Below are 17,249 nucleotides of genomic sequence, written 5' to 3'. Positions count from 1 at the left end.
AATTCTTTATATAGATATGCTCTGAATTAATAAACATAGTTTTATGAGTAATAAGATGTACTTATGGCTGTCTTATAGATTATTTTAATTTGTCCTATAATTTATAAATATTAATATGGACAAAACATAAAGCTTTTGGGTTTTTTCATTCAGAATCATGAAAATTTATATAACTAACATTTAGCTTAACTCTTTCAATTACAGAATATTTGAAAGTTAGGTCACATGATCCAGAAGAAGCCATTCGTCATGATGTGATTGTTACTATAATAACAGCTGCCAAAAGAGACCTTGCCTTAGTAAATGATCAGTTGCTTGGCTTTGTCAGGGAAAGGACACTGGATAAACGGGTAAGATCTGGGGGTTTTGTTCTTCCTGACTTTCTATATTCAAATACCAAGTCTGGTATTATAATAGCAGTTGCAACTGTTGAATACCAGAATAACACTAAATGTAAAACTATTCATTGTTATGTTTCAGGCACACACACTTAGCTCTGGCTGTCCTTTAACTTAGTATGTAGAACAGGCTAGCTGCCTGCGTCCATAGACATATTCTTTATGAATAAATATGTTGGATTCTCAATCTTTTTTCTTATTATGGGAGTGGAATTTTTATAGCATCTCTATATAAAGAAGAGGTAAATGAAATTGTTTTTTTTTTTTTTCTGCACATTTTAGTTTGCAAAAGACAATCACTGGTTATATGTATTTACTTATTTGTATTTTGTATAACTTAGCTGGATCTGTCATACATTCAGTAAAAAGAATATCATACTTCCTAAGAAAGTACTGTTTCAATAATGTTTGCTTTGGCCAAGGTACCTTATTTTGCTGTTTCTGATATTGAATGCAGTTAGAAACATGAGTTGATAAAGAAAGGTAATGTTTTTGTTTTTGTTTTTGTTTTTTTGTTCTTTTTTTTTTTTTAATGCGCGTTAGTGTTTTGCCTGCATGTATGTTTGTGTGAGGGCACTGGTCCCCGGAACTGGAGTTACAGTGTGTTGCTATGGGTTCTGGGAATTGAACAAGTTCTCTGGAAGAGCAACCTGTGCTCTTAATCCCTAAGCCATCTCTCTAGCCCTGAGCTGGACTTCTTTTTTAACAGCATTTGCTTTACAGTATACTTGTTCATTTCACATTGTTGAAAAACTACTATTTCCTAGAAATGCATGATATTGATGTAATTCTAGGGTTTATGAGTATGTTTTGACATACTACCAGAGCTGTTCTTTACCTTGTTATTTTTAAAGTAGTTATGTGTCAGGTGTTAAAAAAAGAAAAGGACACTACTAGCTTGTTTAACAGTGTTAGTAATTAAAATTTTTGAGGTGTTTTCTTTTTTTTTGTCTCAATTTGAATTCCCATATAGTGATGAGTTCGAATTCCTAAATCTACTCTTCCCTTTTAACTTGATAGTGCCTATTAAGGCAATGAATGGTTTGAGAAAAACACTGTACTTATTAATATTTATCTCGCAGTTTCAAAAGAAAGGTGAATATATTACTTTTTTGCCTGCATGATCTGGTTATATCATTTATTATATATCTTTAGTTCAACATTTTGGTCTATTTGCTTAGTTTTTGCATCAATTTTGACTGTTTTCTATTCTGGAAGATAGGAGAACATGGTAAAATGATTCAAAAACTTTAAAGAAAGTACTGACTTAAATCAACTAGAATGTTTTTATCCCCCCACCCCCTTTCAAGATAAGTACTTCTCTTGTTTTTTGTTTTGGTTTGTTTGTTTGGGTTTTTTTGGGGAGATGTTGAGACATGGTCTTATTCATAGTTGTGGCTGACCTGGAGTTTTCTGTAGACTAGGCTGGCTTCAAACCTACAGACATCAGTTTGCCTCTGTCCCCTGAATATTGGAATTAAAGGTATTCACTACCATATGCCCCTTGACCTCTGTCCTTTTTTTTTTTTTTTTTAAATAAAGACAGGGTCTTGGGGCTAGACAGATAGCTCAGTATTTAAGAGCATTAGTTGCTCTTCCAGAAGTTCTGCGTTCATTTTCCAGCAACTACATAGCAGCTCCCAAACTGTCTATGGACCTCTCGAATTTGATGCCTTTTCTCTGGTGTTCAGATATACGCAGATAAAACACCCATATAGGTACATAAATAAAGACAGGGTCTTCTATAGCCCAGGCTAGCTTCTAACTTACTATCATAGATAAAAATGACCTAGAACTTCTCATTCTCCTGTTTGTAGTCCCTAGGTGTTGGAATTCCATGTGTGCAGTGCTGTGGATCAGGTTTAGAGTTCTGTGCATGCGCATGGGCAGGCGCTCTTCTAATCAGGCTCTATTCCCAGGCCCCAAACAACAATTTCTTTTTTGTTGTTTTTTTCGAGACAGGGTTTCTTTGTGTGTATTGGAACTCATTCTGTTGACCAGGCTGGCCTCAAACTCAGAAACCCGCCTGCCTCTGCCTCCCAAGTGCTGGGACTATAGGTGTGTGCCACCACTGCCCAGCCCACATTTTCTTTCTTCCTTTCTCTCTTCCTTCCTTCCTTTCTTTCTTTCTTTCTTTTTTTCTTCCTTTCTTCCTCTCTTCCTTTCCTTCTTCCTTCCTTCCTTCCTTCCTTCCTTCCTTTCTTTCTTTCTTTCTTTCTTTCTTTCTTCTTTTTTAAAGATTTAGTTATTATTATAAATAAGTACACTGTAGCTGTCTTCAGACACACCAGAAGAGGGCGTCAGATCTCATTACGGGTGGTTGTGAGCCACCATGTGGTTGTTGGGATTTGAACTCATGACCTTCCGAAGAGCAGTCAGTGTTCTTTCCCACTAAGTCAACTCACCAGCCCAACCCCAACCCCAACCCCCCCCCGCCCCCAGAGGGTTTCTCTGTATAGGCCTGGGTGTCCTGGAACTCACTCTGTAGACCAGGCTGGCCTCCTACTCAGAAATCCTCCTGCCTCTGCCTCCCAAGTGCTAGGATTAAAGGCGTGCCACCACTGCCTGCCAGCCAACATTTTCATTGTAGACTTTTATTTATGATTATTGGTGTGTGTGTGCGTGTGAAGTCTGAGGATTCCCCGTAGGTCCTGGGATTGGATGTGACGGGGGTCACCAGGTTTGGCAACAAGTGCCTTTACTTGCTGAACCAGCTCATCAGTCCCATTATTTGTAAGTCTGCAAAGGAAGGAAGTTCACCTAAGATATACAAAAGGGTTTTCACCAACTTTAATTTTCCAGAATTCTTGATACTGAACATTGTTATTTTTCACAGTATAGTAAAGGGTATATAATTAACTAAAGCACTGTAGCCTTTTTTATGTACAGAACAAATTATATAATTTATAATTTTCATTTATACCTTTTATTCATCAATATCTAAAGAATTTAAGTGAGTGAAGTCTGTACTATATTTTGCTTAAGGGGAACTATAATGTTGGTAGGTCATTTAGCAGTATGGCACTAAAAAGTGTATGAAGTAATCTACTATCTTACCAGAAATAGACGCAAAATGATTAGTAGACCATTTTGGCAAAGCTGCTTATGAGAAGATCCGATGTGCTGCCATGCATGCACACAATAACTTCTGCACAGCCTAGTTTCAGGTTGTAGATTTGGATAGAGTTTTTATGTCTTGATCCTCTCATAAGTGCTATATTTTCTAGTGGCGAGTAAGAAAAGAAGCCATGATGGGTCTGGCTCAACTCTATAAGAAATACTGTCTTCATGGTGAAGCAGGAAAGGAAGCTGCAGAGAAAGTCAGTTGGATAAAGGACAAACTTCTGCACATCTATTACCAGAACAGCATTGATGACAAGTGAGTCTGATATTTTGGTAAAACTGCTTTTCATTTTTAAATATTTTTTATTTAATTTTTACACAATTTCTTTCTTTCTTTTTTTTTTTTTTAAGATTTATTTATTTATCGTATATGGATAAATACATGGTATCTGTCTTCAGACATCCCAGAAGAGGGCATCAGATTGCATTGTAGATGGCTGTGGTTGCTGGGAATTGAACTATGGACTTTTGGAAGAGCAGTCAGTGCTCTCAACCAATGAGCCATCTCTCCAGCCGTACACAATTTATTTCTAAATATAGAAATAATTTTCTGTATATATACATATGGTGCTTACATGATTCTTTGCAAGACTGTAAAGTAGCATAACAGTGGTGAAATAAACATGGGCTTGAGAGTAAGGCAGGACAGAGACAAGTCATTTTGTCTCTTGTCATTTTTATATATGTATATATGAAATTACATAAAATAACTTCAGCTTCATAAAATAAGGGGGAGGAATAATGCCTTACTCCTGGGATTGTCATGTGCACATAGGTATTAAGTGTGGAGCACTCATGCCCAGAGTCTGAGTAAAGCACTGTTTGATAGCCTCTCTCATCACTGCGGGTTTTTGTTTGTTTGTTTTGACAATACTGCTACAACCAGTACAGAAATTGTTGTTGTTTTCTTAATGCTACTTATTATTCTGTTTTTTAATATGTCGATACTTGTTTGTTTTGTAAAGTATTTTGCAGTGTTTTGTTGAATTAGAGTAATTGACTTTTGCATTGTTAAATATGTATTGAATTGGTTAACGCATCTTTTTTTTTTTCTCATTGACTCTTGTAAAATACTTTGTAGTGTTTTGTTGAATTAGAGAGATGACTTCTGTCTTACTGCATGGATTAATTGTATTGGTTAATGAAGAGCTCTTGTGTGCCTTATATTCGAGTGATACTGAGTAATAAAAATTTAGATGGGGAGAAGAAAAGTGAGGTATGCACTTTCTTAGCAAGTAATAGTAAGAGATCCTCCTGTCTTTATTATGTGGGAGCATGGGAAAGGAGCTGAACTACAGTTAGGGGAAGTTATAAGTCTCTATATACCTTGGTGGTATAGCTTTCTCTATAGTGCTACTTAACTTAATCTATAGTTTTCAGCCTGCAGAAGAAAACAGGTTGATACACACCTGTAATCCCAGCACTTTAGAGGCTCAAGCAGAGGTTCAAAGGAAGCTTGTCATATACATGAGCAAGTTTGAGACCAGCTTTGGATTCGTGAGACTTAGTCTCCCAAAAAAAAAGAAAGAAAAGAAAAGAAAAGAAATCACCAATCTCTCCCTCCCCCAAAACTGAAGTAAGCAGGACCAGTGCTCACACCTATAATCCCAGCACTAAGAGGGGCTGTGTCAGTAGGAGTTCCATGTATGTATTCAAGGTCAACCTTGCTACAGTGTGAGATAACATTTCAGGCATTGTAAAACAAATGTTTTACGGCATATAATGAAATAAACTACACATTTGGTGACATAATTATTGGTGTGGTTTATATAATTATACAAAATGGTTGAATTCAATTCACCTCTTAAATAGCATAATTGTTTTTGTGTGTTTGTTCATAGACTATTGGTAGAGAAAATCTTTGCTCAGTATCTTGTTCCCCATAACCTGGAAACAGAAGAGCGAATGAAATGCTTATATTATCTATATGCTAGCTTGGATCCAAATGCTGTAAAGTAAGTCACTTTTCAATGCTTCCTATATTTCCTTGGTGGGCTTGCTTGTTTATTAACTTTTTATTGGATCTTTGTGAATTTCACATCCTGCACCCCAATTCCTCAACAAAGAAAAAAAAATCTTTTGGAAGCTGTAATGTGTAACTGTGTGGCCCACGGTGTACCCGTTTGTGCATACTTGTTTATTTGCAATAATTTATTGGTTTGGTATGAGGCCTCTAGCTTCTGCTATACTATCAGTACTGGATCCTCACTGGACTCTTCTCAGATATCCTGCTGTTGCCCTGTGCCATGGAGATCCTGTAGTTTTGGATCTGTAGGACTGGCTGGGCCCTTCATGCATTCCAGCAATTCATCAATGGAGTTGTTGGTGGGTGGGTCAACCCAAAGCCCCAGATATAGGTCTGAAAGATGTCTTGAGTTCCAGTCAGATGGCTCTACTACTCTTGTGCCCTTGGGCTGGCTCACCTGCTACCCCAGCTACCGAGGCCAGCTCTACCCTGCTGCACAAGCGAGGTGATGTCTGCTTATGTTTTCCATCACCTGTTCACACACACGCTTGGTAATGGTGTTTGTAAAAAGTTTCAGGTATTCAACCAATAAATTAAACAACCAGCCTTGGTTACTTAGTGAGTCTAATCCTAACCTGGATATGCATGATCTTGATTTAAAAAGGCACACACATGTAGATTAGGATGTCTGCCTCGATGGCACACGCCTTTAGTCGCAGCAAGGTGAAGGCTAGGTGAATCTCTGAGCTCAAGGCTAACCTGATCTAAATGCTAAGTTCCAGAACAGCCATAGTTCTGTAGAGACACCATGTCTCAAAAAAACTAAACAAAAACCAAAACTATTTTTTTAAATAACGATCAGATGATTTCCTTTCCTTTTCTCCAGTCTCATGTATCACACCTTCCTTGTTCCCTCTTGACGTCGTGGCGTCTTTTTATTTACTTTTTTTTTTTTTTTTTTTTTTTTTTTTTTTTTTTTTTTTTTTTTTGCTCTTTTCAGTTTATTGAATGAAGGAGTTACACTAGTCCAAGTTAAAAGCGGACCTCAAATGATTACATTATACAAGCTGTGAGGTTTTTAAACTTGTGACAAGGGACAGAAGGGAATCCTCACTTAAGCTTCAGAGAGCCACAAGCACTTAAAACCCGTGAACCTTCAGCTGGTCATCCTTAGCCAGTCCAATCTCTATCTGGAACTGGCATATGTTCTTGCACTGGTCACCCTGTAGCTGAATTACTTCTCCATATTCTGGATGCTCAATTATAGTACCATTGCAGGCAAATTATCTTCTTAAACGCCTTCACTAGTTTCTTTTTATCGTAATCATCAGCGATCCCTTGGACAGTTGTAAGGGTCTTCCTGCCGTTTCTCTGTTGAATTCTTATATGGATATAATCCTCAGTGCCAGTAGGAAGCAGGTCATCACCTTTACTTGCATCAGCAAAGGGGTCGAAAGAGTGGAGGTTCTGGATAGCGGACATATGATACAATTCCTTTTCCTTGATGGAAACGGCCTGCCGAAGGCGGCTGCAGGAGAAGGTGGGTGGGTGGGGGCGGGCAGAGCGTCGGGAAGCGAGGGGGCTCGAGGGGGAGGCAGCTGAGTCCTCTGCGGTGGCTCAGTGACTGGGCTTTATTTACTTCTTATTGGGAGTGGTATGTGCACATGTACATATGTACTTAAAGAGACAAATACACCTGAGTCTCTTTTTAGTGTTATTTATATGTATATGATTTTAGGCCTAATCACTTGGTGTTAGATAATGAATTTGGGGGCTCATCCCTATGGACTATTTCTCCCCTCTCAGCATTTCCTTAGTTGCAGATAGTGTTGTTTAGATTTTGGGCCTCATGAGATTTTTCGCTTCCATGTTAGCATCTTTATTGGTATTGTCCTTGGTTAGCCATTTATAATATTAAGGTATTATTTCCCTGGATACCAGGTAAAATTTCCCCTTCCCTTTCTAAGAGATGCAATCTTAGCAGATTTTTTGGTCCTCTGCTTCCTAAAGTCCTTCTGCTCTCTTGTCTGTGAGGCTCCCTAAGTCTTAGTTGCCTTCACTGTGGAGCATGTAGACATGTGGGTTAGGAATGGTTATGACAGAGTCACTTGTCCTCTGCATTTTGATTGTTGTTATTTTCATCTGTTGTAAAGAAAAGCTTCTTTGATGAAAAATAATTAGTAATTGTACTGGTTTATTTAATAAATGCTGTTAGGTTCATCTCTAAGATTCCTGATCTCCCTAGCCCAGGATATTGGCTAGGTTTCTAATAGCAGGCATGATTGTCCCTCTTTTGCCCGATAATGATAATTAGAGAGGTGTTAATAACAACCAAGATATGAGTGAAACTGTTACTCCCTTGGGTAATTGTGCCATTCTAGCTGTGGTTCCTAGGCACCACAGCTGGGTAGTGCTATTAGCTGCTTCCTTCACTTGCAAGTGTGTGTAACACTTTCTGACACTGAAAGCTAGTCCTTAGGGAAGGAGCTTCCTGCTGACTTCATAAGCATTTCTATCTTTCATAGCTCTGTTTTTCTGCCATGCAATAATCCTTAGTTATTTATTTATGATATACTCCAGTTTCCATATGCTTCCCACTTATACTCTCTACCTGGCTTTTTAATCTTTCATTACTCCAGAACTCTGTAGCTTCCCCTGTTTAGGATTAAATATTCTTTTATTCATTTTTTTAAAAGATTTTATTTATTTATTTTATGTGTATGAGTACACTGTAGCTATACAGATGGCTGTATAGCTACATCATGTGGCTGCTGGGAATTGAACTCAGGACCTCTGCTTATTCCAGCCCCGTTTTTTGCTCTGGCGTAATACACTGTAGCTGTCTTCAGAAGCACCAGAAGGGGGCGTCAGATCTCATCACAGATGGTTGTGAGCCAGCATGTAGTTGCTGGGATCCGAACTCAGGACCTTCGGAAGAGCAGTCAGTGTTCTTACCCACTGAGCCATCTCGCCTGCCCTCTTTTAATCATTTTTTGACCTCCCCAGAAAGATCATATTGATCCTTTGGAACTTAACTTCTCAGTGATAAAATGCCCTCCTAAAATTCCAGATTTTATCAATAGCATTCCAAAAAAAGAAATTTAACTTCTATTATGATAAGCCTTATATTAAACTCCCTTAAGTTTTAATTAAATTTTCATGTATGAGTATAGAAATAACACGCATAAGGAAATTCATAAAGCCAGGTTTGATGGCTCACGCTTTTAATCCCAACACTTGGGAGGCAGAGGCAGGTGGATCTCTAGTAAGTGGCCAGCCTAGTCTACAAAGTGAGTTGCAAGACAGCCAGGGCTACATAGAGAAACCCTGTCTCAAATAAACAAAAAATTTCAAAAAGTTGAACAGTTTGTAGTAGTGTTAAATAATGTATCTTTTCATATTTATACTTGTATCCAGAGCTCTCAATGAAATGTGGAAGTGTCAGAACATGCTTCGGAGTCATGTGCGTGAACTATTGGACTTACACAAGCAGCCTGCAGTAAGTTTATAATTTTTATTTTAATTCATAGATTGCAAATCAATGTTTAATTTTTCTGTGGTATAATGTAATTAAAGTATCTCAAGGGGTTTTAATTTTTAAATGTCAGTCAAGCTGTTTTCAGAGCTAAATTGCCTTTTTCATTAGTTTCTCAAGCATTTCTTGTTGGTTTTTTGCCTTTTTTTTTAGCTTAAGCTGGTCTAGAAGTCACTGTTACCCATGTTAACTGCAAACTCCCCAGACAGCCTTTCTTTCTCAGCATTTGCTAGATGGGATTTTAGTCAATGTCAGTTACTTTCCTTGTAATGGTGGCAGAATTCATGACAAGATCCAAAGAACTAAAGGAAGGAGGGTGTGTTTTTTGTTTCTTTGTTTTAAAAGATTTATTTATTATTATATGTAAGTACACTGTAGCTGTCTTCAGACACACCAGAAGAAGGCATCATATCTCTTTATGGGTGGTTGTGAGCCACCATGTGGTTGCTGGGACTTGAACTCAGGACCTTTGTAAAAGCAGTCAGTGCTCTTAACCGGTGAGCCATCTCTCCTGCCCAGGAGGGTGTGTTTTAGCTTACAGCATTAGGGCACAGTCCACTACAGCAGGAAGGCATGGTAGTGAGAGCTTCAACCAGCTTGCTGGTTTGTAGCCTAGACTGACTGAATTCCTGGCTTCTAGCAAAGGGCCTACCTTAGCCAATGAGATGACAGGTACATGCTGTCACTCCTCGCTATTGAGCTTTCAGTGCTCTCCTGCTGCCACTGTCTCTTGTCCTTCTTTTTATCTTAATTTTGCTTTCCTCTGTCTTTTGATACTCTTCTCTTTCTCTCTCTCTCTCTTTCTCTCTCTCTTTCTCTCTCTCTCTCTCTCTCTCTCTCCCTCTCTCACACACACACAGAGAGACACACACATACAGGCAGAAGGAGAGGTTAGCCATTTTCTAGTGAGGTTATGGTAAACACATTGTACAGTGTGGGTATTGATTTCTCTTAGAGAAATTTATTAATACAAATGACTAGTACTTTGTTTCTGTTTTAAATTTCAGTCAGAGGCAAACTGTTCTGCCATGTTTGGGAAACTGATGACCATAGCAAGTAAGTATGTTTATTTATCCAATGAGCATGTAATATCAAAACAGGCCTTTTCATTTTTATTTTATGTTCATGAATGTTTTGCATATATATATGATGTGTTTGCCTGTCCAGTTTCCTGGCGTTACTTACAGATGTTTGTAGGCCAACATGAGGTGCTAGGAAATCAAACTTGGGACTTTTCTAAAAGCAACAAGTGCTCTTACCTGCTGAGCCATCTCTCCAGCCCACTCAAAACAGGTTATTAATTTAGCCAATGATACTGTAGTATCATAGAGTGGTGAAAGATAATTGTTGATTTGTTTATGAGTACCATTTGTCAGATTTTCTCTTAAGGGCTCATCAATATTTATTTACTTCTTAAATGTATTTTTTTTTTAGTTTTACTTTGTTTTTATTTTTAGTTATGTGTGAGTATGTGTGTCTGTATGTGGGTACATGTACCTGCAGGGCCCAGAGATGTCAGATTCTTCTGGAGCTATTGTTACAGGCAATTGTGAACTACCCGACAGAAGTACTGAGTCTTTTATAGGAATAGGAAGTATTCTTTACTGCTAAGCCATCTCTCCAGCCCAGTGTCTTAAAGACAGTTAGAATATAGTTATCTTTTTTGTCTTAATATTTATTGTCTTCATTTCATAGAGAATTTGCCTGACCCTGGGAAAGCACAAGATTTTGTAAAGAAATTTAACCAGGTTCTTGGTGATGATGAGAAACTGAGGTCTCAGTTGGAATTATTAATCAGCCCAACCTGTTCATGCAAGCAAGCTGACATTTGTGTGGTTAGTGAATCATGATTTTATATTTTCTTTAATAACTTTCAGAAATCTGTATTTTATTATAAATACTTATTTTTTGTGTGCTTTTTAACTATATAATAGATGCTAAATTATTTAGAACTCTATTGAAATATAACTAATTTCTTATTTCTTAACATTCTCCAGCCATATTCCAAGGGGGATAGAAAAAAAAGTCAGATATGAGCCAGAGAGACTATCCAACACTTTTTATTTAATGTGTGTTTCTTCACTTAAGAAATGGAAAGAATTCAAAATGTTTTGTATGCATGCATTTCCTCCTTTCCTCTCAGAGCATAGGAACAAAGCCTGATAATAACTTAGTTGTAGTTATGTCTTCATATAACATTTCAATTGAAAGAAGTAAATTCCTAGGTAGATTTCTTGCACTTATCATCATCATCATCATCATCATCATCATCATCATCATCATCATTATAGCTAGGATCATTACAGGAACTCAGGGGAAAAAAGCTTATTTTGTGCCTGTCATTAGCATTTATGTTATGCGGTTGTGACACATAATACTAAGACTAGGCTTAAACATGGTAAAAATATTAGCATTTTGGTTATTTACTTTTTAACCTTGTTCTAAAAAGGATTGATGACTTAAATATGCAACAGAGGAGTAAAGATTATAATAGATGTTCTTACCACATGGTCTAGGAACATAAAACAGTTTTTATTGTCTGTTGGGAATAAGTAAATAAATGTAAATCTTAAAGATAAACTCAGGTGTTTGTAATTAAAATATCCTGGAATGAATCCAGTGAGCAAGAAATGTATGCAATTAATGCTGCTGTTTTTATGAATCACAAAGTTGGACCTAAATACTATATTTGCACTGAAAAATAGAATGGTAGCTAGGCATGGTTGTTCTTGTCTGCAATCTCAGCCTTCAGGAGACAAGGGCAAGAAATCACCATGAGTTCACGACCTATCTGCAATCAATAGCAAGATCCTGTTTGTTTGCTTGTCTGCTGTTAATAAATAAATACAACAGCCAGTCAAATAGCTTGGTAGATAAAGATACTTCCTAGGAAGCCAAAAGGGTTTGATCCTGTGCCCGTGTAGTGGATGGAGAAAACAGAGTCTCATAAATTATCTCCTGACTTTCACAACGCTCCCCTCTCCCATGTATGTGTGCCTGTATGCGTACACACAAAATAAATAGATAGATGGAATTCTACGAGGGTGCTAGTAGTTCCTGCTTTCTCACCTTTCTATTCATAAACACAGTGTAACTTGTAAGTAATATTTAAGTTACCCATGTTCTTTTATATTAAATATAATTACAAGACCCTGTAAATTGGGAATGGGGAGAAGTCATACATTGTACTTATGTAGGCCTGGGGGGAAAAAGCGTTGTTAGAGGCCAGCATCTAAATGGAGTAGCATCATTGTGCCACGAATAGCCACTGCATTTCTAGTTTCTGGGAATGAACATTGCTGTGTAAAATTTAAGAGAGCCAGGTTCAGTGCTATTTTCAGTAGCAAGCTCCCACTTGAGTTCAAAACTAAAACCTACAATGGAAGGAGAGAGCTGGCTGCTGAAGGTTGTTCTCCACATAGAGTCATGGAGTAAATGCACCCACATAAAAGACACATACTAGTAATAAAAATTTTTAAATTAAAAAACAGAAGATAAATACATGTGGTCTGTGACTTGTGATTGATTGGAAATCTGAGATTTAGACCTGGTTGATAATGTATTAACACTGGTATGTCACCTAGAAGGTGTAGAAAAAATGAGATTTCCGTCAAGAATGCTATTCTTTCTCAAAGGTAGCTGCTATATAATACTGCCATCTTTGAGCTTTAATAGAACAGTTAAACCACTGAACCATCTCATCTCTCTAGCCTCACATTTTTTTATAGAGATAAATAGCTCTGATACTGTACTCTGAATTGTGGGCATTACACTCATGTGGATAGACACATATGCATAATATTAAGAATATGCTTTTCAGGGAAAATAACTGAAAGAAAACTCAGTATCCTATTAAATTATAAAATAATAAAGCCATTTATCTATACTTGTAAATAACTTTTTTCCAATAGAGCATTGTGTTATTAAATAAATACAAACTCTATAGCAGGTGTGTAAGGCAAACAATAGAAGTCACCTGTCCCTTCTATCCTGCTGTCTGATTTTATAATGAGGACTTACTATATATGTTTTAATCAGTGACTAAAACACACATTGTTTTCACTTTTTCTGGGTTTTGAATTTTTCAGTGAATCGTCTTCCTTTAGTTAATCTAATTGTGAGAAATACTAAAGGAATAAAACTCAACAGTAAAAACCTTTTTTTTTGTCTTTAAGAGAGAAATAGCTCGGAAACTTGCAAATCCTAAGCAGCCAACCAACCCTTTTCTAGAGATGGTCAAATTTCTGTTGGAAAGAATTGCTCCTGTGCACATTGATTCAGAAGCCATAAGGTAAGATAGGAAGTGTATGTTGAAGAAATAGATGCTCATTCAAAGGGTATAGTGGGGCGCTTAAGTTCTGGACTCAGAGATCTGGAAACCATCTGTTTAAAGCTCTCTTTAATGACAGTACCTGCCATTCTAATAGAAGGCTGGGCATTGCAGTATTTTTTTGTTTGTTTGTTTGTTTGTTTGCTTGGTTGGTTGGTTTTTCGAGACAGAGTTTCTCTGTGTAGCCCTGGCTGTCCTGGAACTCACTCTGTAGACCAGGCTGGCCTCCAACTCAGAAATCCGCCTGCCTCTGCCTCCCAAGTGCTGGGATTATAGGCGTGCACCACCACTTCCCATCTGGGCATTGCAGTATTATTTAAGGTTTATTTATTTATTTATTTTTTAAGAGCACTTGCATTTAAGTTTATTCTGTATATGCTAATTTGAAAAAATCCACACAACACATAGGGATTCACTGATCCTTAATCCAAATAGATGCCAGTCATGTCATCTATGTGAGTCATTATTGTGGTTATATGAGAAGGCATGTTCTACTAGTGTTCAAAGGTTACCCTAATCGAATACCGTTGGCTGACAAGTTAGAAAATACAATTTTTTTTAGTTGTAGAAACTAAAAGTTTCAAGACCACGATATCAACATGTTTTTCTGAAGTCATTCTCCTTGTCTTCTAAACAGCTACCATCTTGTCACTGTGTTTGCACATGACCTTCCCTCTACATGCCCAGGACAAATCTGTGCCCTGCTCTTTTTAAGAAAATAGTGCACATCCAAGATTAGGCTCATCCATCCATATGATTTCACATTATATAATTATTCCTTACTGCCCTGTCTCCAGATATAATCATATTCTGAGGCACTGGTAGCTAGAATCTATGAATTATTGAGCAACAGGTCAGCTTATACATGAGTTCTACTATTTGTTTTTTAAAGATTGATTTATTTATTTTATGTGTATGAGTATACTGTAGCTGTACAGATGGCCGTGAGCCATATTGTGGCTACTGGGATTTGAGCTCCGGCCCTGCTCACTCTGGCTTCAGCTCCTGCTCTGGCCCGGCCCCAGCTCCAGCCCTCTCGCTCTGGTGTAATTCACTGAAGCTGTCTTCAGACACACCAGAATTGGGCATCGGATCTCATTACCGGTGGTTGTGAGCCACCATGTGGTTGCTGGGATCCTAACTCAGGACCTTCTGAAGAGCAGTCAGTGCTCTTACCTGCTGAGCCATCTTGCCAGCCCCCAGTTCTACTATTTTTAAGTTAAGATTTCCTGATCCAGTTTTCTACTTTGCAAATTAAAACAAAAAGAAAACTAATATGCTGTGTATCTGATGAGTGTTAAAGGAAGTAGAAATTTCGTTACTTAGGTACTCTGAGCTTCAGTTTACTACTCTCTAAAATTTCACTAATTTCACTATTAGTGAAATTTCACTATTTCACTAATGATAATTACCACATATTAAAATTATTGAAATTTATGTGTGTAAATATCATCCATATTAAATAATACATAAAACATATAATTTAACACAATTTAATATGATATATGCATATGTGTATATATATATACACACATGCATATTATATACATATATATACACATACATACATATGTATATATCATGCTGGTTAATATTTAAAGTTGTTTTAGGCAATAATAGCAAACAAAGAAAAAAGGACAAAGAGATTAAGAAGTATTTAGATAGGCCAGAGCTATAATGTAGTAGTAGTAGTAGTAGTAGTAGTAGTAGTAGTAGTAGTAGTAGTAGTAGTAGTGTGGGGTGGAGGGCAGAGAGAGGTGCATATGCTTCGAAGTAGTGTTAAGGGTCTTACTATTTACTTCGGTGTTTTGAGGCAGAGTCTTACTATATGTCTATGAGTGACATAGATCTTGTTTATATATAGACCAGGTTGGTCCTGAACTTGTTAGCCTTCTGCTTCTGACTCCTGGGTATTGGGGTTATAGGCTCACCGGCCATGAACAGTTTATAATCAAGATTTTCAGAGAAAACATTGGTGGCAGACATTTTGTTTTTTAAAACACTCCTTTAGTCCCAGAACTAGGGAAACAGAGGCAGGTCGATCTCCATTACTTCAGGGCTAACCCGATCTACATGCTAAGTTTCAAGGTAGTTGGTGTTTACATACACCCTGTTTCAGAATACAAACAAAAAGAAAAGATTGAGTATCACAAAATTATCCATATTGATATTACTTAAAAATGTTTACACTGCAATGATCATTGTGATAATGGTTGAAACTGAGGAAGGAGAGTAAATTAGAGTGGACAGAGGTAAGGAGAAAGAACTGGATCCTGAGGCAAAAATGATGACATGAAATTATAAAAAGTATTTTTTTACAAGGAATGGCAACACTTAGAAAATTATGAATGACTTCTATGTAAGCCATAAAGGTTAGGGTAACATGATGGTGAGCACATAAGTGTGCATGCCTCCAACCCTAATGATTGGAGTGTGATCCCTAGAACCTGCATGGCTGAAGAAGAGAACGAGTCCCCTTCGCATGTGCCACGGCATTGTGTACACACAGAGATACATGTAAAGGCAAGGGGATTGGAAGGTCATTCTGTAGTTAAGAGGACATAGTGTTCCTCTCTTTTTTCCTGAGATGGTTTCTCTGCATAGACCTGGCTGTCCTGGCACTCATTAGATCCGGCTGGCCTCTAACTCACAAAGATATGCCTGTTTCTCTGATGGTTAAAGGTTAGCACTTTTCCACCAGTTTTTGAGCATGAACTGTTCTAGCAGGGGACCCAGTGTTCAGTTCTTAGTACCCATGTTAGGTGGCTGATAGTCACCTGTTTCTCCTCCTCTAGGACATTAATGCCAGCTTCTGCCCTCTGCAGGCACCACATATACACACAGAAAGTAAAAATCCATCTGTAAAGGAAATGAGAAAAGAGACTGAATAGTGGAGGATTCACAGGATACCTAGAAGTTAAACACTAACAGATAGTTAGGAAAGTAGTGAGAAGCACCATGGCCAGTGAGGTTTCTAGGCCTCTGCTGATTACAAAGACTCAGGACTTGCTCCACAGCAGGACCTGCACCATGTAACACAAAACAAGTGGTAGAATTTGAGCACAGAAGACTGTAGAGCCCTGGTCCCCCTTAGCTACACCGAAGAAAGTCAGAGGTATAAATATTTTTTCATAATTCTAATTGCTTTAGGAGTTAGGTTGGAATGTGAGACAATAAACACAGACTCCTTCAAGTAAACGAAAATGAGGTGGTCTTGAGCCAACTGACATCGGAGCAAGGAACAAAACCTTGATTGTCTACAGGTGTAGACATCTCTCCACACCTTCATGATTTTGTATCATTTTTTGTAGTTCATTCTGGCTTTTTGAACTTATATTTTTCTTCCTTCATCTTCCCAAGTGCTAATATTGCAATTGTCTATCACACAATTCAGGTTAATTGAACTCATGATGTTGTTTTTTTTGATTAATTTGTTCTGTTAGTAATTTCTTAGGTTGGAATTACTTATTCTATAGACTCATTTGCTAGTGTAATTAATACTACTTTCCCTGTATGTGTTCACTGGTAAGTGTTTGGATTACATTTATTCATTGTGGGTATGCACACACACGTGGCACATACTTGGAGGTCAGTGAATGTTAGGAATCCTTACCTTCCATCATGTGGGTTCCAGGACTCACACACACTGCATTAAGATTGGCAGCAAGTACCATTACCCACCGAGCCATCTTACCTGCCTCCTTTCTATCTGAATTTTGTTCTGAATGGCCATTTGCCCAATTTCCAACTATTCTTATATTGTTATTAAAATCTATTATAGTCACTTTATATGTGAAAACTTATATGTGTAAATATTAGAAGAGCTAATATTAATATTATGTATTATTTTACTGCCTTATTTTTCAATCAAATTTTGTTACTATAACACATTAAGTT

At 37.5% G+C, this 17,249-nt stretch overlaps 1 protein-coding gene and 1 pseudogene across 6 annotated transcripts in view; one reads left to right on the top strand and one right to left on the bottom strand.

The window, feature by feature from the left end:
* The window catches only part of Pds5a (PDS5 cohesin associated factor A), a 100,710-nt gene that overhangs the window by 47,535 nt on the left and 35,926 nt on the right, over window positions 1-17,249 (top strand). For all 6 annotated transcript variants that reach the window (XM_031342454.1, XM_031342459.1, XM_031342457.1 and 3 more), the window contains exons 11-17: window positions 205-350; window positions 3,626-3,777; window positions 5,363-5,476; window positions 8,905-8,986; window positions 10,030-10,078; window positions 10,718-10,857; window positions 13,198-13,313. In XM_031342454.1, the coding sequence (XP_031198314.1) occupies window positions 205-350; window positions 3,626-3,777; window positions 5,363-5,476; window positions 8,905-8,986; window positions 10,030-10,078; window positions 10,718-10,857; window positions 13,198-13,313 (799 nt within the window). The remainder of the gene's footprint in view (window positions 1-204; window positions 351-3,625; window positions 3,778-5,362; window positions 5,477-8,904; window positions 8,987-10,029; window positions 10,079-10,717; window positions 10,858-13,197; window positions 13,314-17,249) is intronic.
* Window positions 6,606-6,975, bottom strand: LOC116071069 (annotated as a pseudogene).

Source organism: Mastomys coucha, unplaced genomic scaffold (genome assembly GCF_008632895.1).
Source record: "Mastomys coucha isolate ucsf_1 unplaced genomic scaffold, UCSF_Mcou_1 pScaffold22, whole genome shotgun sequence".
Lineage (NCBI taxonomy): Eukaryota > Metazoa > Chordata > Mammalia > Rodentia > Muridae > Mastomys > Mastomys coucha.
Note: the sequence above shows the minus strand (reverse complement) of the source record. Positions and strands in the feature narration are given on the sequence as shown.